Raw genomic sequence first — 24,813 nt, 5'->3', positions numbered from 1 at the left:
CCAGATGTTGCTGAACTACAACTCCCAGTATCTCTAGCCACAATTGTGGCTGGGTATGCTGGGAGTTGTCGTTCAGCAACATCTGGAGGGACGCAGGTTGGGGAAGCCTGGCCTAACCAATTCAAACCAAATTTGGTACAGTTGTAGTGAGTGACACACAGGGACATCTCAAGAGACTAGTTTGTGATGATGTCATCCACCCCAAATCAAGATGGCAGACGTGTGAACATTTAAGGCTGAAGTGGGCTAACTTGATAGGATGGTAATTATCAATTAAGATTATAGTGAAAGGAAAGTAGGCAGATTAGTTCTTTCTAAAACAACTTGTTGCATGTGAAGTGGTGGATTATCCAGACAATTGCTTAATCCAGACCACAATTAGATTTGAAAATAGAGATTTCTCTGTATTTGAAGCCTTCAGGTAAAGGTAAAATGTGTCATCAAGTCGATTTCGACTCCTGGTGCCCACAAAGCCCTGTGGTTGTCTTTGGTAGAATACAGGAGCGGTTTACCATTGCCTCCTCCCAGACAGTATGAGATGATGCCTTTCAACACCTTCCTATATAGCTGCTGCCCAGAGGCGTATCTAGGGGGGAAAGCATCTAGGGCAAGCATGAAATTGCGCCCCCTGTCCAAACATCTGACACTCATCTTTCAGGTAACTTTATCATAATATCAGCTCAAGCTCGTTAATCTTTTAATATTTCAAAAACTATTTAGCAGTGGACGTAGCCAGTGACCAAGAAAAAAAATGTTGTGGCAAAAAATGTTGGAAATCAACAAATTTCAGTATGCTGGTGCTCATGAAATACCCAAATACTATGTGGAAGTGTACCTGGAAAACTAAACAGAAGTGCCTGTCTAATTCTTTACTATGCATTGTAGCATCACTATTACATAAGCTTTAAAAATAAATGGAAAATTTGACTTTTCCCAGATACTCTGAAAATAATTAAAGGATATGCAGAGTAAACTGTGTCACTGCTTGGAATATATTCTCGTATTTCAGAAAGAGAGTTAAAATGAGAGAGAGAGAGAGAGAGAGAGAGAGCGTGCAAGAAACTCCCAGTGGGCCTTAATACTAAGGATTTCACACTGATTCAAAGACACTCACCATGAACAGCCATATTATTAAGACATCACATTTAACTCACTTATCACAAGAAGCAAAGTAAGAGCAAATGAATACAATCCTAGCTCATAAGCTTCAGCTCAGTATTCACAAGCCCTGATTCTCTGTACATAGTGCCAAACTGAATGTGTGTACAGTGACTTTATATATATATATATATATATATATATATATAAAACTGTAGCCCCTTCTGGGGTCTTCCTAAAGGCCGGGGGGTCTGCAAAGGGTTCCCCCTCCCACCACTGGCATCTAGGGCCTCAAAGGGACCATTTGAGCATGTGCGGTGGCCATTTTCTAAAATATTTTTTTAAAAAATGGTCGCTGAAAACAAAATGGCTGCCGTGCATACTCAAATGGCCTCTGTGAGGCCTGGCATGTCCTAGGGTCTCACAAAGGCCATTTGAGCATGTGCAGTGGCCATTTTAAAAAATGTTTTAATTTTAAAAAATGGCGCCCCCCTTCAAGTGGAGCCCAGGGCACATGCCCTACCTGCCCTACCCTAGATACGCCCCTGCTGCCCAATATAGCTGTTTCCCATAGTCTGGGAAACATACCAGCGGGGATTGATAATGATAAATATATCCCTTTCGATCCAAGAGCGCTTCATTATAAAACTACCAGCTATTTTAATCCTGGGAGTTCCCTATAAATAAGCAGATTCATGAGATTAGAATAGATAGAAAGCTGTTCCACACCACTCTGTCATAGTAGAGCATGTGAATTTGAAGTTGAGTGAGAAACATACAAGTTGCTCTTCCATTTGTGCAAGAATCATGCAACCTGCTACACAAGCAAAATATAACCAGAAGTGCTATAGTACCTGCCTATGATGGTACCATACCACTGCAGGTAAGGCAGGGAAATACACACCTGAAACTCTGGAGAGTTGCAGCTCAGAGTAGTCGTGACTGAGCTAGATGAACCAGTGGTCTGATTCAGTATAAGGCAGTTTCCAATGTGACCATGAGGATTAACTGAGACCATTGGTCCATCTAGCTCGGTATTGTCTACACCAGGGCTGCACAACCTTGGCCCCCCAGCTGTTTTTCAGCTACATCTCCCCTCATCCCCAGCCAACAGCCAGAGATGATGGGAATTATAGACCAAAACCTGAAGGATGGCTGAAGGTGTCATTCCCAGCCGTACCTGAAGACGCCAGGAATTAAACCTGGCCCTTTGGCATGCAAAGCAGGTGCTGTACCACAGAACTACAGAGCTTCCCTCCTAGCCATGAGCTACCCCATCTCTCTTAAAGTAAAAGATGAACTTGGCAAGAGGTCTCCGCTTCCCAGCTCAACTCTCCTTACAGATGAGGGCTATAAGTGGGACCAATGTATTACTGCATGTTCGCTTCTGAGTGGCAAGCGTTTGTTTATTTTATTCACATCATCAGGATGCAATGTGGAAATGTAATGGGGGAAGGGATACGAAGGTGGAAATGCAAGCAAATCAATAGAGCCAGTCCAATGCAAGCCTGAGAAATTGTCATTAATTAGGTCAGAAGCGGGGGTGGGAGAGACTGAAGGACAGCCAGGGAAATGGTGGAATGAAACAGTCTGCCAGAAACTTCTTTTGGATGTTCTGTAATAACTGCACGAATGACAGGAAGCCATTCCAGAGAAAAGCAACCCTGCTCTAGGGTTGCCAACTCTGGCCAAAACCTATTCCTGGATACTCCCCGCACCCCAAATTATTTCCCACAGTATTCTGAAAACCACAGGGTTCTGTGGTCGCCAAGAGTTGACACCAACTTGACGGCACAACAACAACAACTATGGCAGAGTGGTGTCGAGCAGCGGTCTATCTGTTCTACTCTCATGAATCTGCTTATTTATGGGCAACTCCCAGGATTAAATTAACTGGTAGTCTTATAATGAGGCACTCTTGGATTGAAAGGGATATATATATATATATCATTATTTATTTATTTATATTTTATTCATCACATTTTTATACCGCCCAAAACGCAAGTTGTCTGGGCGGTTTACAAGGGCGGCTTCAAATACAGAAAAACCTCTATTTTCCGGACTAATTGCGGACTAGATTAAGCGATTGTTTGGAAAATCCACTACACAAGCAATAAGTTGTTCTGGAAAGAACTAATCTGCCTACTTTCCTTTCACTATAATCTTAATTGATAATTACCATCCTCTCAAGTTAGCCCACTTCAGCCTTAAACGTTCACACGCCCGCCATCTTGAACTGGGGTGGATGACATCATCACAAACTACTCGCTTGAGATGTCTCTATGTCCCTAACCTTTCCTTTCCTTTATCAAGCTATTAAAACACTCAGAATTGCTTTCAAAAGTCATTTGGAGACTGACACCAGTTCTTCGAGACTCCACAGGCCAGTCCTGGAGGGCTAGTGGCAATCCTTCTACCCATAGCGGCCAGCCACATGCTTCCAAGCAGCCCATCAGCAAGACACCACAGCCGCAGCCCTCCTCTGAGGAACCGACATTCTAGAGAAACTGTCTCCAAGCATAGAGTATTGGGCTTTCTTCAGGGGACCAAGAGGAGGGTGAGCCCTCCCCTCCACAAGTGTACTGTTAATTTCAGAGCTGCAAAACTTTGGCCCACCAGCTGTTGCTGGACAACTCCCATCATCCCCTACCATAGTGGCCAACCGACAGTCAGGGATGATGGGAGTTGTAGTTCAACATCTGCAGGCAGACACAAGTGGTTCACTCCTGGTTTGTAGCTACAAAATGTACGTGTTGATCATGGTTTTAGTTCAGGGGTTCCCAACCTGTGGTACTCCAGAAGTCGCTGAACTGCAACTCCCATCAGCCCCAGCCACAATAAACTGTAGCTGGGGCTTGGTGGTGATGGGAGTTGTAGTTCAGGGGAGGAGAGCTGGTCTTGTGGTAGCAAGCATGAATTGTCCCCCTAGCTAAGCAGGGTCCACCCTGGTTGCATATGAATGGGAGACTTGATGAGTGAGCACTGGAAGATATTCCCCTCAGGGGATGGAGCCACTCTGGGAAGAGCAGAAGGTTCCAAGTTCCCTCCCTGGCAGCATCTCCAAGAGAGGGCTGAGAGAGATTCCTGCCTGCAACCCTGGAGAAGCCGCTGCCAGAATACTGAGCTAGATAGACCAATGGTCTATCTAGTATGTGGCATCTTCCTATGGAGTACTACAGGTTGGGAACCCCCTGCTTTACTTAAAGAAAAATGTAACCGAGTAATATTTAGGATGATTAGGATGAGATAATATTGGATCTCTGTATATATTACTATTATATCATATGTGTATTATTAGGTATGCTTTAAATTTTGGTCCATGACCGTAAATAAACATGACTGACATATTTATTTCATTTTTATCCCACTTTAAAAAACCAAACCAAAGTCTCGTGGCGGTTTACAAGTTTTTAACACAGTAAAAAACCCAACAATGAAAACAGTCAAAAAATAACTGGAAACAGCAATAACAACAATCAAACCACCCTACAGCTGGCCAAAGGCTTCATTAAATAAAGGAATTTTAAGAGGTGGCTACCAGAGATGACTAGCAAGAAAAACACATCATATTTGACAAGCCATCTAAGATCTGCGCACATTGCGAAACCCGCGCGCGAGAGGCGAGACGAGATTCGAGAACCAGCAGTGGGCGGGGCCAAAGGCTGATCACGTGCGCCGCCGACCGATCCTCCCCTTCCCCTCTTTCCAACCCGAGACGTCCTCCCAATCCTCGCGAGATGATACTTGGGGCTGCATGAGTGTGGCGTCATCCCCCTGCGCCGCGTCGCGCTGCCGGCTTCCTCCGCCTGCTCGTCGCCGCTGTGTCATTGCGGCGCGCTTCCCGCTCCGGCTGTCCTGAAGTCTCGTTGTTGCGCCGCTAGTTGCCTGTCCCTCGGAGGCCCTCATGGAGTACCTCATCGGCATTCAAGGCCCAGACTTCGTGCTGGTGGCCGCCGACACTATCGCCGCCTCCAGCATCGTCCACATGAAGCGCGGTCAGTCGCTGAGCTCCTGTTAGGACTGCAGGGAAGAGAGAGGCAGGCGCAGCAAGAAAGGGGCTGGGAGGAGTAGGAGGCCCACAAGCCGTTTCTTCTTGCTTAGCTTAGGCGCCTGGGTTTTCTTTGGATCTGGGTTTCTCAAACGTGGGTCCCCAGATCTTGTTGGACTACAACTCCCATCATCCCCTTCCACCAGGGCCTTATGGCTGGGAGTGATGGGAGTTATAGCCCAACGAGATCTAGGAGACCCTGCTTTAGCTTATTCTTTTTTTAGTTTAGTCCTTTTTCTCTTCCTTTTCCATGTATGGTAGGTAGGATATGTCTTGGGTTAGGGTAGTATATGTTTGAGGGTGTTATAATTTTTGTGTGTGTTGTGTCAAAAACCGCCTTTTAGGATATTATTTTTGGATGTTGAGAGCTGGTGGTTAATAAAATTGAAAGGATTTGGTGATGGTGGTGTAGGAAGACACAGAGAAGGGGAAAGAGTTAGTTGAAGGCGGGAGGGAACAATGTCCTGGGCAAGGAGGTGTAAGAAGCTGGACCAGGGGGTCCAATAGAATGACAAGCTTTATTCAGACATCGCGTTATGGAAAAAGCTGCTTTATACTGAGTCAGACCATTGGTCCATCTGGGTCAGTGTTGTCTACTCAGACTGACAGCAGCTTTCCAGAGTTTCAGACGGGAGTTTCCCCCAGTTCTACCTGGAGTTACAGGGCTTGAACCTGGGACTTTCTGTATGCAAAGCAGATGATCTACCATTGAGCTATGGTTCTATCCATGGGGTGGTGTGTGTGTGTGTGTGTAGAGGCAGACATTTGTACACATGTACAGCTTTTTGTGTGAATGACTGTGCATGTGTTCATTTTCAAAGTGAACTGGATACATGTCCCTTCAAATGCAGACCACGGATAACATACATTGAACATAACTGTGTGTATGTACACTGTACAAAGATCATGCATTTACTGAACACAATGCCTGAGTAGGGCTGTGTAGTTGGAAGGGGCCTTGCAGTTCACCCCTACCCCAATAGTAATGTCAGTCACACAAACATAACCATATGCACTGCTCTGGGCTCGAAGAGCAGGATTTTTATACTTTTATAAGTATAAAAATAAGCACATGCCATCAGTTCCTGATGGAATCTCACTACAGCCTCATGATCTCAAGAGAAGTGGGTTTGCTTGTAGCCAAGCAAATGGTTGAGCACTTTCACAAAAATAGAATGATTGCCCTGACCATAAGCAGAGGAACCTAGATGCTAACATATGAGAGCAGTTGTAGGGGTTGTCTCAAAGATTAACCCCATTCCAGCCTGTTTGTGCTTAAAGACAACCCAGACAAAAAAGTTCTGCAACTCAGAAGTAGCTCAGAATAAGACTTTGTCAACTCTACAAGATAAATGCATCTTCTATTTCGACTCATAGGATAAAATGGTGGTGGGGTAGGGGGATAAGACCATTTATGCCACCCAAGGAATGTTTATCCTCACAATAGCCCTGCCTACTCACTGGGTAATCTTGGTCCACTAACTTTATCTGAGTGTAACCCACCATACAGGGTAGTCATGAGGATAAATGATGGGAATAACATGTGCTGCCCAAGGAACCTGTATCTTCACAACAACCCTGCAGGATGGGTTAGACTGGGCAAGAGTTGGGGAGAAGAGCTGGCCCTGCAGTAATGAGCATGAAATGTTCCCTCTGCTATGCAGAATCTGCCTTGGTTTGCATTTGGATGGCTGACTACATATGTGTGCTGTCTGCTGTAAGATATTCCCCTTAGCGGTTGGTACCTTAGCTCAGCAGTAGTGCATCTGTTTGCATGAAGATCTCTAGTTCAGTCCCTGGCATCATCTCCAGGTAGGGTTGGGAGGGACTCCTTGAAACCTTGGAGAGCTGCTGCCAGTTAGTGTAGACAATGTTGAGCTAGGTCAGACCTGCTCAGCTTAGGCCTCTCAGCTGTTTTTGAACTACAACTCCCATAATTCCCAGCCACAGTGGCCAATAGCCAGGAATTTTGGGGATTATAGGACAACATCTGCAGGAGGGCTGAAGTTGAGCAACCCTGAGCTAAATGGACCAGTGGTCTGACTCGCTATAAGGCAGCTTCCTATGTTCATAAGAGTTTCCCTGAGTGGGGATTTGAACCTGGGCCTCCCAAGCCCTAATCTGGCACACTAGCCATTAGACTTTGCCAGTTCTTGTCTTTATACTAAAATGACTAGTATAAAATTGTATACTAAAAATGACCAGGTGCACCCAACCTTGGTGCTGCAGGCCAGCATCTAAGTATGCCTGCTTGGTGCCAAGCTACCCATGTTGCTGGCAGATCCATGTCTTTAAGCACAGATTGACTCCAATCACGTGTGAAGTAAGAGGGTATTATTTTAAGCAACACAGGAGTAGGAACATATGGGATTGCCTTATCCTGAATCAGGTGGCAGGGATTGAATCTGCATGTAAAGCTTGTGCCGTACCACTGAATTGTGCTCCCTTTGTGACACTTTGCCCCCGGCCCAATCCAGAGGCAAAGGAGCAGCATCAGCTATCGGCACTCTCATGAGGCGGCTCACCTTCTATTCTTGAAAACTAGCGATAAAGATGCCCTTGGCATTTTCCCCGATTTGCTTCTTGTCATAAACAGATGCCAGTGAAGCTGGTTCTAAACTCTCAAGCACAGAAGTTTTTTGAAGTATTTTAACAACTGCAAAATACTTTGCTAATCCTATTAAAGGATTGGGACATATCAGAAGCTTTTTAAACATGTCTTCCAGGGAAGATTATTCAGCAGTATTTTGTAAATAGAAAATGAAAGTGAAATTCTGATATGGAGATTTAGACTGAAAATAGAAAAAGCTACTTTTCCCAGAGACACAAGTTGCCCCTAGAATATATTTTTTACATCTCTCATCAAATTAATTCCGGCTGAGGATAAGATAAGACTGCAGGATAAATATCATTCACGTAGTATGTTTCTACTAATTTGATGGCATAATGGAGATTTGCTTGATTTTCCTTCCGCAAAACACCTGTGTTCTGAAATTTTAGTTCCAGAAGAAAATGCCACTTAAGTATTCCACCCTAAGTTATTTTTAGCACATTCCTAAATGGTAGTTGGTGCTTTCAGACCTTTTTCTCTTTCTCTGATCAACTTTATCAAGGCAACGATCTGCCTTTTAATGGATAACTTTAGAAAATTTAAGTATTTTCATATATTACACAAACCTTCAATGTAGATAGCAGTTGTGAGAATGTGGATCTTCATAAATATTTATTTTATTTACACGTATATATTGCCTTTCATCCTTGGTCTCCAGGCTGGTGAACAACAAACTTAAAACCATCACAAAATTTAATTAAAAATGCACCAATCAGCATGGCTATAACCATCTCTCAAAGGACTGGAGGGGAGCCATTCATTGACCAAAGGCCTGACTAAAAAGGCTCACTTACAGTTGTATTTTTCCATAAGAAACCAAAACTCTATGTGGGAGAGGAAAGAATAAATTAGAAGACTCTACCCTTCTGTCTCTTGACTTAAAAATAAATAAATTATGGTACCTTTTTTGTGCTTCTAACTGTGGCATGTATTCCTCTTCTCCTTCCCCTCTGCTGACCTAGACCATGACAAGATGTTCAAGATGAGTGAGAAAATTTTGCTTCTTTGCGTTGGGGAGGCTGGAGACACGGTCCAGTTTGCAGAATACATCCAGAAAAATGTCCAGCTCTACAAGATGAGGAACGGTGAGTGGAGACTAGTACCAGTCACTTGCACATGTTACCTGGAGGTGGAGGGGTGTGGAATTCCACAGCGATGAGCCATACACTTATCAAAGTTGTCCATACAAAACCACTAGATGTGCCATTAGATCAGATCAGTGAGATGCCTACTCGTCCTGACCTGGTCTGCATCTTGGTTCAGCCTGTCAACAGAGAGTATGCCCCTGATTCTGTGTCCCAACTGTTGTACTATGTTTTCTCTCTAGTTCTGAATGACAATGCCGGGGTGGGGAGGCAATGGGTCAATTTTGAAATTTTGATGCTTTGCCTTTCTCCACTTCTTTTGGAGTCTCTAAGAGCTAGTCTACATGAATGGACCACTGCAAATTGTAGGTAGTTCAAGAACAACAAAACCAAGCTTCCCTGCTGTTAGAAATCTAGTACTTCAGGGAAAGAATTTCTGTTCTAGTCCTGAAATACTATCTTTCTAAAGGCAGGGAGTCCTTTACTGAGGCATGTGTTCAAAGATGCAGTCCTCCCACCCACAGTCTGAGAAGGTATAGTTCCATCACATCAGACTGGCTCTATTAGCATTCCATGGTGCCTTGAAACCCTGCTCCCTCTTCCCTGTTTTTATGATCAGATCCATTTGGAATGTCTGGTTTTCATGGGTCCTTCTATTAGTCCTTCTAGCTCAGTATTGTCTGCACTGACTGGCAGCAGCCCTCCAAGGTTTCAGGCAGGAATCTTCCAGTCTTACCTGGAGATGCCAAGGGTGCAGATGCTCTTCCACTGAGCTATGGCACCACCTCATAAGTGGAATATCTGACAGTTCTTGCATGTAGTGTCCCCTGTAACAGGAATTCCAGATGTTGTTAACAACAACTCCCATCATCCCCAGCCAAAGGCTAATGCAGCTAAGGATGCTGGGACCTGTATTCAATAACATCTGGGAATCCCCGTTACAGGGAATGCTTGTAGTTCCCCATCCAATTGTAAGTCAAGTTGGACACTGATTAGCAAAGGGGACAATTCATGCTTGCAAGACCAGCTCTCCTTCCCGTATGGTAGGACTGCTGAGATGTCTGCACATCTGTTGCAGGATGCTTCCAGTCCTGACCTCACGAGCCTGGCGTTTCTCTGTCCTGTGTTTCCTATTTATGCAATAAATCAAATGCAAGCTGAAGAAATTGCCATAACAGTATAAGCAATACCCTAGAATGCCTTTCCATTCACCCTTATAATTTTGTGAACGTGTGTGTGTGTGTGTGTGTGTGTGTTTTTAATGGCAGGATATGAGCTGTCTCCGACTGCAGCTGCCAACTTCACACGTCGAAATCTGGCTGACTATCTGCGGAGCAGGGTAAGGCCACTTGTGCAGGCTGGACTTGAGTGAGTTTTTCATGTCTGCACAATGATGTCTTCCTGGCTTTTATTATACGTGTTCAGCAATTACTTTTAAAGACCCTTGGATATTGTTTCCTAGTGCAAGACTGGCCAAGCTTCCAGGAGGAGTGTTTGAGGGCTGCATTTCCTTTTGGCGACAAATCGCAGGCATTAAGGCCATGTCTCTTTAGAAGAATGAGAGCATGTGTGTCTTTTGGGAATGTTCTTAAATTGCCACAGTTGTGGTTGTGCTCTTTTGGATTGAAAATGCCTCCCTCTCCCTGGATGGGAATGTAGGAAGCTGCCTTCTACTGAGTCAGACCCTTGGTTCATCTAGCTCAGTATTGTCTTCACAGACTGGCAGCAGCTTCTCCAAGGTTGCAGGCAGGAGTCTCTCTCAGCCCTATCTTGGAGATGCTGCCAGGGAGGGAACTTGGAACCTTCTGCACACAAGCATGCAGATGCTCTTCCCAGAATGGCCCCATCCCCTAAGGGGAATGTCTTACAGTGTTCACATGTAGTCTCCCATTTGAATGGAAACCAGGGTGGACCCTGCTTTGCAAAGGATACAATTCATACTTGCTACCACAAGATCAGCCCTCCTCGCATATAGCATGTATGTACTATGTTAATACTATTCCCAAGCTTAAACTTTATGAACCTGCCTTATCTTGAGTTGGATGATTGGTCCACCTAGTGGTGGCCCCCATCAACCTAGTGCAGCTCCTTGACTATTGTTTATTGGGTCTGTGTGGAGTTTTCAGCCGAAGCTGAAAACCTGCATGGTCCCCCGACAGTCCATGCAAAGGCGAACATTATCACCATGTAGTGCTGTGTTTGCCCAGCATCAGGGTGCTCCTTTAAGAGAAACGGAGCCCTCTTGAGCCCCTGCGCCATCTCAGAAGGCATGTGCAGAGTGCTAAGAAGTGTAGCCCTTGCCAGTGCTTTCCTCCTTGAGCTCTTAAGAGAGGGCTCCATGTTTCTTAAAGGGCCCTCCCAGCACTTTGAAAAGTGCAGTACTGTTCAGAGGTCAGCACAGTGGGAAATGGCTGGATTTTTTTAAAAAAAGAGTCAGTTCTCTCAGGAAGGTGATGTTGTGGTTGGTGCCGTAGTCTGTAATGCCTCTTTCTTTCCTGTACTTCCTTGGAAGCTCTGCAGAATGATAACTTAGCATCTCATGCATTTAAATGTTAAAAGTGCTTAACATGCACTAGGCTAGTTCACACAATCTTTAATCAAATAGGGCATGTGTCCTATCCATATTTGGGAGCTGTGCATGCTCCTGTTTTGTGATCATCAAGTGTTCTTAAAAAAAAACCAACATGCAGTGGGCAAGTCATTGTGAGACTCCCGCTGGGTTGGAGGGGTTCATCCTGCTCAGTAGCTGTGCCCAAATGTTTAATGATTTAGGAGGGAAAGCCCACCTACCCAATGGGAGCCTCGCAGATGATCACTTCCCCTGCCCCATCTTGTTTTTGAAAATCGCACAATCACGCGAAATGGGTGCACACAGCACCCAAACTTGGATAGGACACTTGCCCAACCCTCTTAAAGATTGCATTAACCAGCCTATGGTCTTGTCGTAGTTGCTAGAACATTCCTGTAGAGTAGAACAATACTGTCCTCGTATTGCTGATGTATATGGATGTGGCTGAGGCTAGGAGACAGTTCCTTGCCTAATAGTGCCTCGTGGGGTGATGGCAGAGGCGGTATTCAGATCTGTAGGTCCCGATTTCCAACTCAAGCTCACAGCCACTGCTCTGCACCTACTTCGGGCCAAAAACAATTGCAGCTACTCAGATCTCTGCACAAAAGCAAAGACTGCATTTGTGTTCTCGCCCTTTTTTCTCATGCAGTTCCTTTTCGCAGCAATATTTTTTCAGTTCTTTCTGATGCAAATCTTGTTTGATCCTTTTGTTTCTCTTAAAAAAAAAAAAGACAGACATGTGCATACACATGACTGAGTGCTGCAGGCTGAAAATGCCTATTAAAAATGGAAATGGCATGTGACCGGCCAAGTCTGCCTCTTCTTCAGAAACAAAAGGTGCTTTTTGAGCGTGGTTGGTGTTAGGGTCGCACTGCTCGGTCTTTGGGGATCTGGTTTTGGCTTTTCTGGTATTGGCTTTTTGCTCCAAGGGCTGTGGCATTACATAAAAACTGCCTGGCTGGGTCTAGCAGTATGTGTGTGTATATATATATATATATATATAATTTCACCTTTTGTGGTGCAGAATTAAGGTTATTGTAGAACAGACCTTAGGAACATAGGAAACTGCCATATACTGAGTCAGACCATTGGTCTATCTAGCTCAGTATTGTCTTCACAGACTGGCAGCGGCTTCTCCAAGGTTGCAGGCAGGAATCTCTCTTAGCCCTATCTTGGAGAGGCCAGGGAGGGAACTTGAAACCTTCTGCTCTTCCCAGAGCGTCTCCATCCCCTGAGGGGAATATCTTGCAGTGCTCACATATCAAGTCTCCCATTCAGATGCAACCAGGGCAGACCCTACTTAGCTATGGGGACAAGTCATGCTTGCTACTACAAGACCAGCTCTCCTCTCCAAGACCTTCTCATCTTAGCCCCCTCCAGCTGTTTTTGAACTACAACTCCCATAATCCCTAGCCACAGTAGCCAATAGCCAGGGATTATAGGAATTGTAGGCCAACATCTGCAAGGAGCCGAATTTAAGCAGCCCTGTTGTAGACAGACCATGATTTGCCGGTTCCAGCATCTTTTTTTAAAAACAAACAAGGTTTAATAAGTATATTGCAATTTTCATCAAACTTTTTTAAAAAGAGAATTTTTCCAGGAATCTTATATCTCTGTCTTTGACACAGAGTAACCATAGCTGACTTCTGTCATTAGGAATGTAGGAAGGTGCCTTAAATTGAGTCAGACAATTGGTTTAATTAGCTCAGTATTGTCAACACTGACTGGCAGCAGCTCTCCAGGTTTCAGGCAGGAGTCCTTCCCAGCTGTGCTTGGAGATGCTGCCAGCAGTGCTGGGGACTGAACCTTGGATCTTCTTCATGCAAGTAGATGCTCTCCCACTGAGCTACAGCCCCATCACCTAAGGGGAATTCCTTGCAGCGGACAGTGCCCACGTGTAGTCACCCATCCAAATGCAAACCAAGGTGAAACCTGTGTAGCAAAGGGACAATTCATTCTTGCTACTGCAAGATCTGTTCTCCAGCCACACTGGAATTGCTTTAAAGGATTCTTTAATATCAGATTAGTTTCAAAATCAACATGGCTGGCACTTCAGAGTGGTTGCTTGCTAGAGATGTGCATGAACCAAAGTTGGTGCCCTGGTTCAAAGCCGAACCCGTTCAACGGTTCAAGTGTGCCAGCGGTTCGTGCACATCTCTATTGGTTGCAGGTCAATTTTCATTCCCTAGTCAGAGGCCACCTTCCATGCTATAAAGAACTATGTGCATGATGAGACTGACAGCGCTCTGTGGGTTGTCAGACACCACGCAGAAACATGGTTTATTTTGCCTCTCTGTGGTTAGGTTTGTAAGTGTAAATGTGCGTTGGTCAACAAACTGTGGCTTATTTCAGGCAGGCAGTCCGAACCCAAGGTTTGGACTTGGTTTGTCCTAACTGTAGTCTTGTGTGATGTCTGAATCTGCTCTCGTTGTTTAATGTTGGCTTGCTTTGACTAGCTTTGCCCTCTCAGGGCTCATGCATAGAGAGAGGCAAGCCCAGATCATGGGAGGTAAGGAGAAAGGGCAGGGCCCTACCAAGCCACTGCCAGTCTGGGTAAGCAGTACTGAGCTAGATGGACCAATGGTCTGACTTGGTATAAGGCAGCTTCCTCTGTTCCTAACTTCGATTACGACGACAGTCAAAATCCCACTGGTAGCTTCCGTGTTAGGTTCAGTTGCTTCCAGTGCTTAACTCGAATTGCAGAGTGTGAAGAGGCCATCTGGACCGGGGGTAGGCCAACTTGGCCTTCCAGCTGTACTTGAACTAAATCTCCCTTCATCCCCAGCCCCAGCTTCTTATGGCTGGGGATGTTGGGAGTTGTAGTTCCACAACAGCTGGAGGGCCAAGTTGGCCCACCCCTGATCTAGGCCAGCCTAATATTCCATGCAGGACTTCAAAGCCAGAGCATCCCTGAGAGATGGCTGCCCACCCTCTGCTCGAAGTCCTCCTGTGAGGAAAAGCCCGCCCACTGGTAACTGGCTCTGTTGTCGGGCTGCTCTTTCCATTCAGTCTCTCCTCCTGTTGAGCCGGAATCTGCCCGGCTGTAACTTAAGCCCATTAGATGCGTTCCTGCCCACTGGCGCAGCAGAGAACAAGTCTCCCTCCTCTCCTGTGTGGCAGCCCTTCAGGTATATGGAGAATGCTGCGTTCATTGCCACGGGTTCAGTTGGGACTCTCTCATTCTTAACTGCAGACTGACACGTCCATAAAAAGCCGTTCCGTGCATAGCAGATAATGGGTCTTTGTTGTACGTGGTCTGCAGGACCAGGGGATGCTGCTTGCTTGATGTTGAGGGCCACAGTGGAAGTGTGCATGAAGCCTTTTTTGTGCCGAGATGATACCTCTGAGTAACAGATACTGGAGACAAGTGGGAAGCCGTCACCGTCATTCTCTAGGAAGCTGCCTTTTACCAGCTCAAACCACTGGTCCAGCTGGTTCAGTATTGTCTACACTGGCTGGCGGTAACTCTCCAAGGTTTCAGGCAGGAATCTTTCCTAGTCCTACCTGGAGATGCTGACTGCCAGGGCTTGAACCTGGGACCTTCTGCATTTTCAGAATGTTCTACCACTGAGCTGTAGCCCCATCCCCTAAGGGGGATACCTTACAGCAGACAGTGCTCACATGTGGTCACCCGTCCAAATGCAAACCAAGGGCAGACCCTGTGCAACTCATGCTCGCTACCACAGGACCAGCTCTCCTCCCCATAGGAAGCTGCCTTATACTGAGTCAGACCATTAGTCCTTCTGGCTCAGTGCCGCCAACTCTGACTGGCAACAGCTCTCCAAGTTTGCTCCAAGGTAGGAGTCTTGCCCATCCCTACATGCGGATGCTGCCAGGGATTGAACCTGGGACTTCTGCCTGCAAGCAGGTGCTTTACCACTGAGCTACAGCCCCATCGCCTAAGTAGAATGTCTTACAGTATTCCTCCTTGTGAACTTCCAAGGGTGCCTTTGGGCTTGAATGGTCTGCAGTGGCGTGACATTTCTTACATTAACTGTGTTGCCAACTAGGAAGCATGCCCTTGCCTGCGTGTCTATCTTAGCCTGTGGTTGAAATTGGCTAGCCCGTGATGGAGTTACTGGGAGATTGCAAAATTCTGTTGGCAGGATGTTCTGCCAGTTGTTGACTGGGAGTGTCATTCTGTGTTGCTCTTCTTAAATCTGCAGACAACACTGCATAATGACCTTCCTGGCCTCCACTTGTATGGTGCCTCGTCTTCTTGTTCCAAATAAATTAGTGGACTTGGATTGGCCCAGTTACATCACTTAGCACAGGGGTTCCCAACTGGGGGCACTCCTGGCATTGCTAAACTACAACTCCCATCATCCCCAGTTACCATTTATTGTGTCTGGGGATGATGGAAGTTGTAGTTTGGCCCCATCTGGAGGGCCACCGGAGGGGAACCCCGACGTAGCGCTTTGGACAGAGTGTAGACCCTAAAGCTGATAGGCATAACCTTGCTTATGTCCGGGGCCATAATATCTCACAATACCTGCGAGGTATTGAGAAGTTGCAGCATGTTTCACCAAAGGCGGTGAAAATATTTATACGCTTTTTCAGATCTGGGCTTCCTTTGTGGAGAATTCCAATTGTTTAATGCCGTGATAACATTACACCTTTTGCTGAAGGGCTGTCAATATGGGATTAACTTGGTTGTATATTCAAGGGTAGCAGAAACTGGCGGCGATTCTCCGATTCTGATACTAGGGTGAAAAGTATCGCAGGTGGAATTAGAAGCACCTTGTTCCTGCCGACCATGAGGAAGGCACAGTCCCGGGAGCGACTGCTTCTTTACCGTCTCATTCAGTCATATGTTGCTAACTGGCATCCAGTGTGCATACATGTATCCCCGGTTTGTCTGTAACTAGAGGCCTGCAGTGGATGGTTTGACCAATCCAGTGAACACAACCCAGCCTGGTTACCTAATCTGTCGGTCAGGGCTGCTCAGCTTCGGCTCTTCTGCAAAAGTTGGCCAACAACTCCCATATCATCCTTAACCGTTGGTCACTGTGGGCAGGGGATGCTGGGCGCGGTTGTCCCAAAAAAGTTGGAGGCCTGCAGTTGAGGAGCCCTGCTGTAGACCATGGGAGGCCATTTTTCTTATTCTTTCCACCTCATCCCTTATGTATGCTCTCTCTGGTGCTGTTCCCATGTCCTCTTGTCTGCAAACGCTTGTGGTTGTTTACATGCGTTTGTGTGAATAACTGGGCTTGTTCTCAGGACTGGCAAGTGGGTAGGAGGGGCATCCAGGCTGACCTTTTGGAGCTGTGTGTGCACCAGGGAAACAGTTGTATGTCAGCAAACATCGAGGGAGGAGGAGGGGGATAGGATGGTCTGCTAGCCTCTCTATGGGGAGGATGGGGAGGGATGTGCCTTTCCTCCACCCTCGATACAGTGCTGAGTACACAATTGGGGTTGGCTGCCACCGTCCTACCCATGGGGAGGCTAGCAAACAATCACTCCACCCCTCTTCCAGCTTCGATGTTTGCTGACACATGCCTGCCTTTGGGCCTCAGAACAGGAATGTTCAGCACAGGCCTTGGAGCCTTTCTGGATGCTCCTTCCAGCCCAGTTCTGCTTGCGAGAACCAGCCCACTGTATCTTCATGTTCATTCATTTTAGGCCATAATAATAATTAATCATTTATTTGTTAGCCGCCCCGTAACAAATTATTCTCTGGGCAGCTCACAACAGAGGACTAATACATACAATAAAAACACATATTAAATCATAACAGACAAAAAAAGGTGAAAACAAAATAAAATAGAAAGCAGCATTAAAAACTCATTTTAAAATTAGTTAAAAATCAGATCAAATCTGAAAAGCCGAATTTAGAAACATGGAATTTAAAACATTTTTTTAAACACGGGATTTAAAAGGCCTGGGTGAACAAAAAGGTCTTTACCTGGCATCTAAAAGAACAAAGTGATGAAACCAGGCGAAACTCACTGGGGAGGCTATTCCATAAATGGGTGTTATGATTACGCAATAGGGCAAGGCACTCTCTCAAGTAACCCGGTCCCAAGCCATTTAGCATAGGGTCTGTACCCTTGAAAAATGCAGAGTACAAATCTAACTGCTATTGAATGTAACACGAGTCACTCTGTATACTGATGAACGATAATGAGGACAGGTCTATCAATGGCTGCTAGTCTGGGGGCTCTGGGCCACCTCCAGCCTCAGAGGCACGATGCCTCTCAATACTGCTGTCTGTCCCTTTCCCTTGTGGTTTTTTTCGTCCATCTCTGACTTTCCAGCTTCTCCCAGACCGTTGATGTTCATGGTTAACCTTGCCATCACAAGTGCAATAACTCTTTGTTTTCTGCCTTTCATTGCTTTACCTGTCTTGAGCTATTAAGGGATTTACATGTAGCTGTTAGGCCAGGCCTGCATAATGTGATCCACCAAGCCAAATGCAGCCCCTCACCATCTATTGTGTCATGTCATGTGCTCTCCCCCCCCACCCCCAAATTTGTATTTTTGCAGACCTGAGTGGCGGGGTGGGGAACCAGGAGTAGATCTTTGCATTTGACTTGGTGAGTTGCAGGTTGAGCAGCCCTGTGATTTGGAAAGGCAGTGGTGTTTGCTAACTTCTCGACTTGTTAAAATGACAGCCTCCCCCCCCCCCTCACACCCCAAGACAGCAGAAAAGAATTAAGCCCTTTTAAAAACCGAGATAAGGCCTTCAGTTCTCATGCAAATGTGTGGATTCTGCTTAATCTCTCTCCGAAAACAATTTAATGAAGTGAAGCTGTTTGATGTGCTGAGCCAAACAAGCTCCTTTTGTGAAAGCTGAACATGGAGCCTTGAGTAAAAATCAGACCAAACTGAACCGTGCGTATGTTCAGACAGGAAAGCAATTACCGCGTTCTCCATGGCCCTGTCACAAGGAACTACTAAGGAAGCCGATTCCACAGCTGCCTCTTCCAGCAGGAAAATAGTAACATGCTCTCTCAATAGCCACCCACCCTTACACCCATACTAAATCCCAACTGAAGCTAGGTGCATCACTCACGTTGTCCCAAGAACCTGGTGAGGGTTGGGACGGGTGTCTGTTGACCACCCTACGTCTGGCAAAATTTGACACTGGTCAGAGATTCCACAAAGCTTGATGTAGGGGGCAGAATCCTTTTTTAATGTGTCACCTGACAACAAAGGAAGGAGTGGGGGTGTTCCTTGCTCCCCAGCCCTGCAGGAGCCTAGGTCTTGGTTCAGTTGTGCTAGGACAGGGTTGCTCAACTTCAGCCCTTCTGCAGATGTTGGCCTATAATTCCCATAAATATTATAAATGCTTCTCTGAGGGAGGGCAGGATGCCTTCTGGTCTTTGGGAGGCTATTACTATTATTTTGAAGAAAGCTACATTGGATCCCTCGGTTGGCTAATTACAAACCTGTTTCTAATCTTCCATGGTTAGGCAAGGTGAGCGGGTGGTGGCCTCTCAGCTCCTGGCAGTTTTGGATGATACAGATTATCTAGACACATTTCAAACTGGCTTTCGTGTGGGCTATGGGGTTGAGACTGCCTTAATTGGCCTGATGGATGATCTCCAACTGGCTATTGACAGAGGAAGTGTGACTCTGCTGGTCCTCTGTGATCTCTTTGTGGCTTTCGATATCATCAACCATGGTATTTTATTTATTTATTTATTTAATCCATGGTATCCTTCTGGACTGCCTGAAGGAGGTGGGATTGGGTGGTACCGTTCTACAGTGTTTCCACTCCTATCTCTCTGGCAGATTCCAAATGGTGTCGCGTGGAGACTGTTGTTCTGCTAAGCGAGAACTGAAGTGTGGAGTCCCTCAAGCCTCCATATTGTCTCCAATGCTTTTTAGCATCTACATGAAACCGCTGGGAGAGATCGTCAGGAGATTTGATGCTGGGTGTTCTCAATATGCTAATAACACCCAGATCTACTTCTCCATGTCGACCTCATCAGGAAATGGCATATCTTCCCTAAATGCCTGCCTGGAGGCAGTAATGGGCTGGATGAGGGATAACAAACTGAATTTGAATCCAAATAAAACAGAGATACTGACTGTGGCAGACACCTTAAGCGGCTTAGCGGGGAAATGCTTGACTAACCAGAAGAAGGTTGCCAGTTCGAATCCCTGCTGGTATTATATTGGACAGCAGTGATATAGGAAGATGTTGAAAGGCATCATCTCATACTGCGTGGGAGGAGGCAATGGTAAACCCCTCCTGTATTCTACCAAAGAAAACCACAGGGCTCTCTGGGTGCCAGAAGTAAAAATCGACTTGATGGCACACTTTACTTACTGACTGTGGAGGGCCAGGACCCGAGAGATGGTTTAGATCTGCCTGTTCTAGATGGGGTTACACTCCCCCTGAAAGATCAGGTACATAGCTTGGGAGTGCTCCTGGACCCAAAGCTCTCCCTGGTTTCTCAGGTTGAGGTGGTGGCCAGGAGTGCTTTTTATCAGCTTAGGCTGATATGTCAGCTACGTCTAGAGGTGAATGACACTGGTACACATGCTGATGACCTCCAAGCTTGACTACTCTAATGCACTCTATGTGGGGCTGCCTTCGTACGTAGTCTGGAAACTACAATTGGTACAGAATGTGGCAGCCAAACTGGTCTCTGGGACAACCCAAAGGGACCATAAAACACCAATTTTAAAAGAACTGCATGGGCTGCCAATATGTTTCTGGGCAAAATACAAAGTGCTGGTTATTTCCTATAAAGCCCTCAATGGCTTGGGTCCAGGATATTTAAGAGAGCGCCTTCTTTGTCATGAACCCTGTCACCTGTTAAGACCACCAGGGGAGATCTGATTACGGTTGCCGCTGGCTCATTTGGTGGAGACTCAGGACTGGGCCTTCTCTGTGGCTGCCCCAGGGCTTTGGAATATGCTCCCTGCTGAAATAAGAGCATCTCCTTCTTTGTTTGTTTTCAGGAAGAACCTCAAGACTCTCCTGTTTTCACAGGCTTTTCATTAGAATTTTAATAATTTTTAAAATTATTTAATAATTAGAATAGAATAATTTTTATTCTATTGTTTTTATTGTATTGTGTATTTTAATCTGTGTTGATTTTTAAATATTTTAAATTTTGTACACGCACCTATCAGGCGGTATAAAAATATAGATACATAATCCCTGGCTATTGGCTACTGTAGCTGGGGATTATGGGAGTGGTAGTCCAAGAACAGCTGCGGGGGGTGGCTAAATTGAGCAGGCGTATGCTAGGCAAACCATGGTTTTGCTTGCTCAACAAAGTTGTCCACATCTCAGAAAATCCTGTAGCTATGCAAAATTCTGAAGTTAGGCTCTAATGCAAAAGTTTCCTGCAATAGTCCCCCCACCCAATTTTTATTTTATATTCAACAAACTTAGCACATGTGTAAAGACTGTGTAGCAGAAAAGAACAAATAACAAGAAAACCCAAATATAAGCCAGACGTTGAAAGCCTTTTGAGACTATATGCAAATCCAGTGTTAAGAAAGGATTGTTGGTTGAATTAAAGCATAATATAAAAACATTTAAAATTCATAAAAACAGATAAAAATCACAGTAGATAAAAACACACGTTAAAACTTAAAATTTAAATTTCAGTCAAAAGCCTGGGAAAATAGGAAAACTAGCTATCCCTTATTGACATGTTCAGTAAATCGACACCATATTTCCAAAAACCTGTCTTGTTGCCTCTCTAGCTAATCCTATTTGATGTATTAGCTGTTCAGACAATGTGATTTGCCAGACCCTATTGAATCAACCTTCAGTGGACAGAACCTTTGAGGATTTCCAATGTTTCGCTTCCTCTGTAACAGTAGAGTTATTAGTTCTTTATGAGGTTAAGTACTTTTGTAGATTGATATAAACACTAACCCTGGGTCAGGCTGAAGATCAAGTTCAACTGAGAAACTACAGTAAAAACTCGGTATTTGCGGGGGTTCTATTCTCAGTGGATACCGGAACTGCCAAGGAATTGGGGCAATTGTAATCTGGTGGTTAGGTTCCAAAGGGCAGGGAAATAGCTTCAAATGGGCAGGGGAGGGCGCCAAATAAAGTGACCTCCTGTGCTCTGCGGTTCCCCCGTGTTCCAGCAATGCCCCCCAAAAGTCTCCACTCTGCCATTTTTTGGTCGAAAATCATGATTTTCAAGCCTTTTTTTTTTTTAAGTGAAAAGGGGTCACAAAATGGCTGCAGCGCTCTGGCCTCTCCCAATCTACAGATACACGTATTTGCCCCCGCCCCTACTTTTCCCCTTGTGTATACCGAGGTCAGGTGCCTATTACTCGACTACAGATATGTGAAACCGCAGTTGCTGGATCCACGAGTAACAAGGTCCTCTTGTACATGAACCATTTGCGACCAATAGCCTTTCACATATGGGCAACCCCACCATAAATGGAAGAGAGCGCCTTTGTTCTTGCATCCCCGCCAGCAGAACAAGGATGCTGTTTTAGTGATATAGACTGGAGTAAGATGCCATCTGCATACAGCCTTTAATGTTGCTTCCTTCTCCGAGCAGATGTGGTTTGAAGCCGTTGCCTCAGCCAAGTTGCATCCCAAGAGCTCCCTACAATGTTAGCGGGTGGAGGTGGCCCGGTAGGGGCACATGACAGGTTGCGCACCTTGTTGTGCACTAGTGCAACACTAGGCTGGAACGCACACTCCAGACTGCACAACTAGCTAGTGCCTTATCCAACATGTTGTGCAAGGGCTTTGTTAGTCTGGATGTATGGTTGAGTGGTGAATATTCTCCTCCCTCCCTCCCTCCCTCCCTCCCTGGTTTGGGCAAACCATGGTTTGCCTCCATACCACAATTGGAAGCCGCAGTTTGAGCAAACCTATTCTGGTTTGGAGGCAAACTTGCAACCTGTTCAATGTGGGGAGGGGATTAGAGTGCTTGGGGAAGGAGGGACACACAAGCATGCAGCTCACCCATGCCTTCCAACACAGTTTGAATGCTGCATCTGAAGAACGGCACGTATGCCCACTCACTCATTGAGGAGCAGGCACTGAGTTCTGGCTCTAATAATTGCGTTGGTCACCTTTAATTCTCTTAGAGCAGAATTGGTAACTTCTTGGGCAGTCTCTGGACTTCATAGCAAAGAGAAGAAGAGCCGTTCAATCTTGGAATAGCGTGTGTGTTTGAATGTTCACAGCATTTTGGGGTATAAATAATGGATTACAATAAGGTCGAATTTAATTTCTTTCTTTGGCTGGGTTCACACAATCACAAGGATTCTGGTTAAAAAGTTAATCAGGATTAGTGAGCCTTGTGGACTTGATTGTGAGAACCCAGAATTTCCAAGTAAACCTGATCAGATGTCATGGCTTTAACCAGGATTGAAGGGGGATTGAATCTTAATTATCTATCCTGGTTAAGTGCTGGTTAAAGGTGAAGTGTGCCATCGAGTCAGTTTCGACTCCTGGTGACCACAGAGCCCTGTGCTTGTCTTTGGTCAAATACAGGGAGGGGTTTACCATTAGTGATGTGCACGTTCCGGAGAAGTCCGGACCGGCACCGAAGGGGGGCCTTGTTTTTAGGGCGGGGAGGGCTTGCTTAGCCCTCCCACCTCCTTGCCCCCGCCAGCGCCCGTATTTTCTAGCATAGGGGCGCTGGAAACCAGCCGCCCCCCCCCCCCCGCCGCGGCGAAAGTACTCCCAGTGCCGGCGATCGGAGGCCCGGTCTACCCAGCGATCGGAGGCCCGGTCTACCCGGCCCTTTCCCGGCGGGTAGACCGGGCCTCCGGCGAACGGCGTGTTTTGCGGCGTGCGCATGCGCGCGCGTGCAAAACACCATTCTGCCGGAGGCCTTCTAAACGAGAGGAGCTCTGTGCCGGAGCTCCTCTTGTTTTCTATCCGGTGAACGGTGGGCGGGCGGGCGGGCGGCCAGCTAGCTGGGAGGGAGGGAGGGAGGGCTGGCATTGGGAGTACTTTCGCCGCGGCGGGGGGGGGGGGCGGCTGGTTTCCAGCGCCCCTATACTAGAAAATACGGGCGCTGGCGGGGGCAAGGAGGCAGGAGGGCTAAGCAAGCCCTCCCGCCCTTAAGGGCATACCCCCCACCCGGACCCGGACCAGGCAGGGCCGGACCGGTCCGGCAGTTCGGCCATTCTTTGGAATGGCCGCCGGACCGGTTCGGGCACACCACTATTTACCATTGCCATCTCCCACACAGTATGAGATGATACCCTTCAGCATCTTCCTATATCACTGCTCCCCGATACAGGCGTTCCCCATAGTCTGGGAAACATACCAGCGGGGATTCAAACTGGCAACCTCTGGCTTGCTAGTCAAGTCATTTCCCTGCTGCACCATTAAGTGGCTAAGTGCTGGTTAACTGGAGTGATTTGAGCAGGCTTGCCTGAAAATTCTGAGTTTTCACAATCACCGGCTCTGGGCTAACTAATCCTGGTTAACTTTTTAATCAGGATCCTTGTTATGGTGTAAACCCAGCCTTTATTTTGTGGCACTTAATATTTTTGTCCTTTGTTTCATTTCTGTACAATTAATGCTTTAAATACTTGATCATTCTTTGACTATGTGGCTAATCAATTGACCCAGGGTTTTTTTTCCCCTTTGAACTCGAAACGACCTAAACCCAGCCAGATGTGGACAATGTCCCAAGTTCATAATGACCGCAGTCCCATTGACAGTGAGACTTGCGTTAGTATTATTGAACTTGTCTCATTGATTTCAGTGGTGCACAGAAGTGACTAACTGGAGTGAAAGATACCCTCTTATATCTGGTCTTCTCTGCATATGTAACGAAGCAGTTTACATATTCAGGACCGAGCTGTTGGTGGTGCGGGGAACAAATACATGTTGATGCAGTTCCTTCACAGATTTTCTGGGATTTTCATTTTTTTGGCTTATTGGGAAGGCCTCCAGATCCAGCCCCCCCCCGAAAGTTGTGGGGTCCCTTCTCCCATCCCCTCTCATTTCTGAATGCCGCCGCCGCCGCCTTTAAAGAGCAGCATTGCTCTGTAGGGTCACGTGACCTTTGCAGCAGATGGGCCAGGTGACGCTGGCTCCGAGCATCCTCACTAACGAGGGCAATTTAGCATGCCACTTGGCAGAGAGGGGTTAGCAGGATGCGACATGGCGGGACTCTGCCTCCTCCCTCTGTGTGCCAGGTCCCTTGGGGCCTGATCCTGCCTGTGCCTTTCTTCCCCCGCTGCCCCCCTCCCAGTGCCTGGGTTTGCCTTCTAGCTCACCTGCTCCAGATGGGCCACGCAGCAGGGAGGACACTGGCAGAAGCAGATGTGTTTGTTTACCGGAGATGAAATGTTGCGCTCTTGCAGATGGCAGCACCCTCCAGCAAACGGTGCACTTTGACACCACGGTCGTGCCACTTGGGCGGGGGTGGGGAGGGCTCCTTCCTCTTTGAATCTCTCTTCGTTTGCCAGATTTGCAAACAGATTTCCAACGACT

The 24,813-nt window shown here is 46.4% G+C and overlaps 1 protein-coding gene across 1 annotated transcript in view; it reads left to right on the top strand.

The window, feature by feature from the left end:
• Nucleotides 1-4,831: 4,831 nt before the first annotated feature.
• Nucleotides 4,832-24,813, top strand: part of PSMB2 (proteasome 20S subunit beta 2) — a 47,535-nt gene continuing 27,553 nt past the window's right edge. Inside the window, exons 1-3 of the mRNA XM_053268808.1 lie at nt 4,832-5,093; nt 8,720-8,842; nt 10,111-10,181. Coding sequence (XP_053124783.1) covers nt 5,003-5,093; nt 8,720-8,842; nt 10,111-10,181 — 285 coding nt within the window. The 5' untranslated portion in view covers nt 4,832-5,002. The remainder of the gene's footprint in view (nt 5,094-8,719; nt 8,843-10,110; nt 10,182-24,813) is intronic.

This window comes from Hemicordylus capensis, chromosome 7, assembly GCF_027244095.1.
Source record: "Hemicordylus capensis ecotype Gifberg chromosome 7, rHemCap1.1.pri, whole genome shotgun sequence".
Taxonomy (NCBI): Eukaryota; Metazoa; Chordata; class Lepidosauria; order Squamata; family Cordylidae; genus Hemicordylus; species Hemicordylus capensis.
Note: the sequence above shows the minus strand (reverse complement) of the source record. Positions and strands in the feature narration are given on the sequence as shown.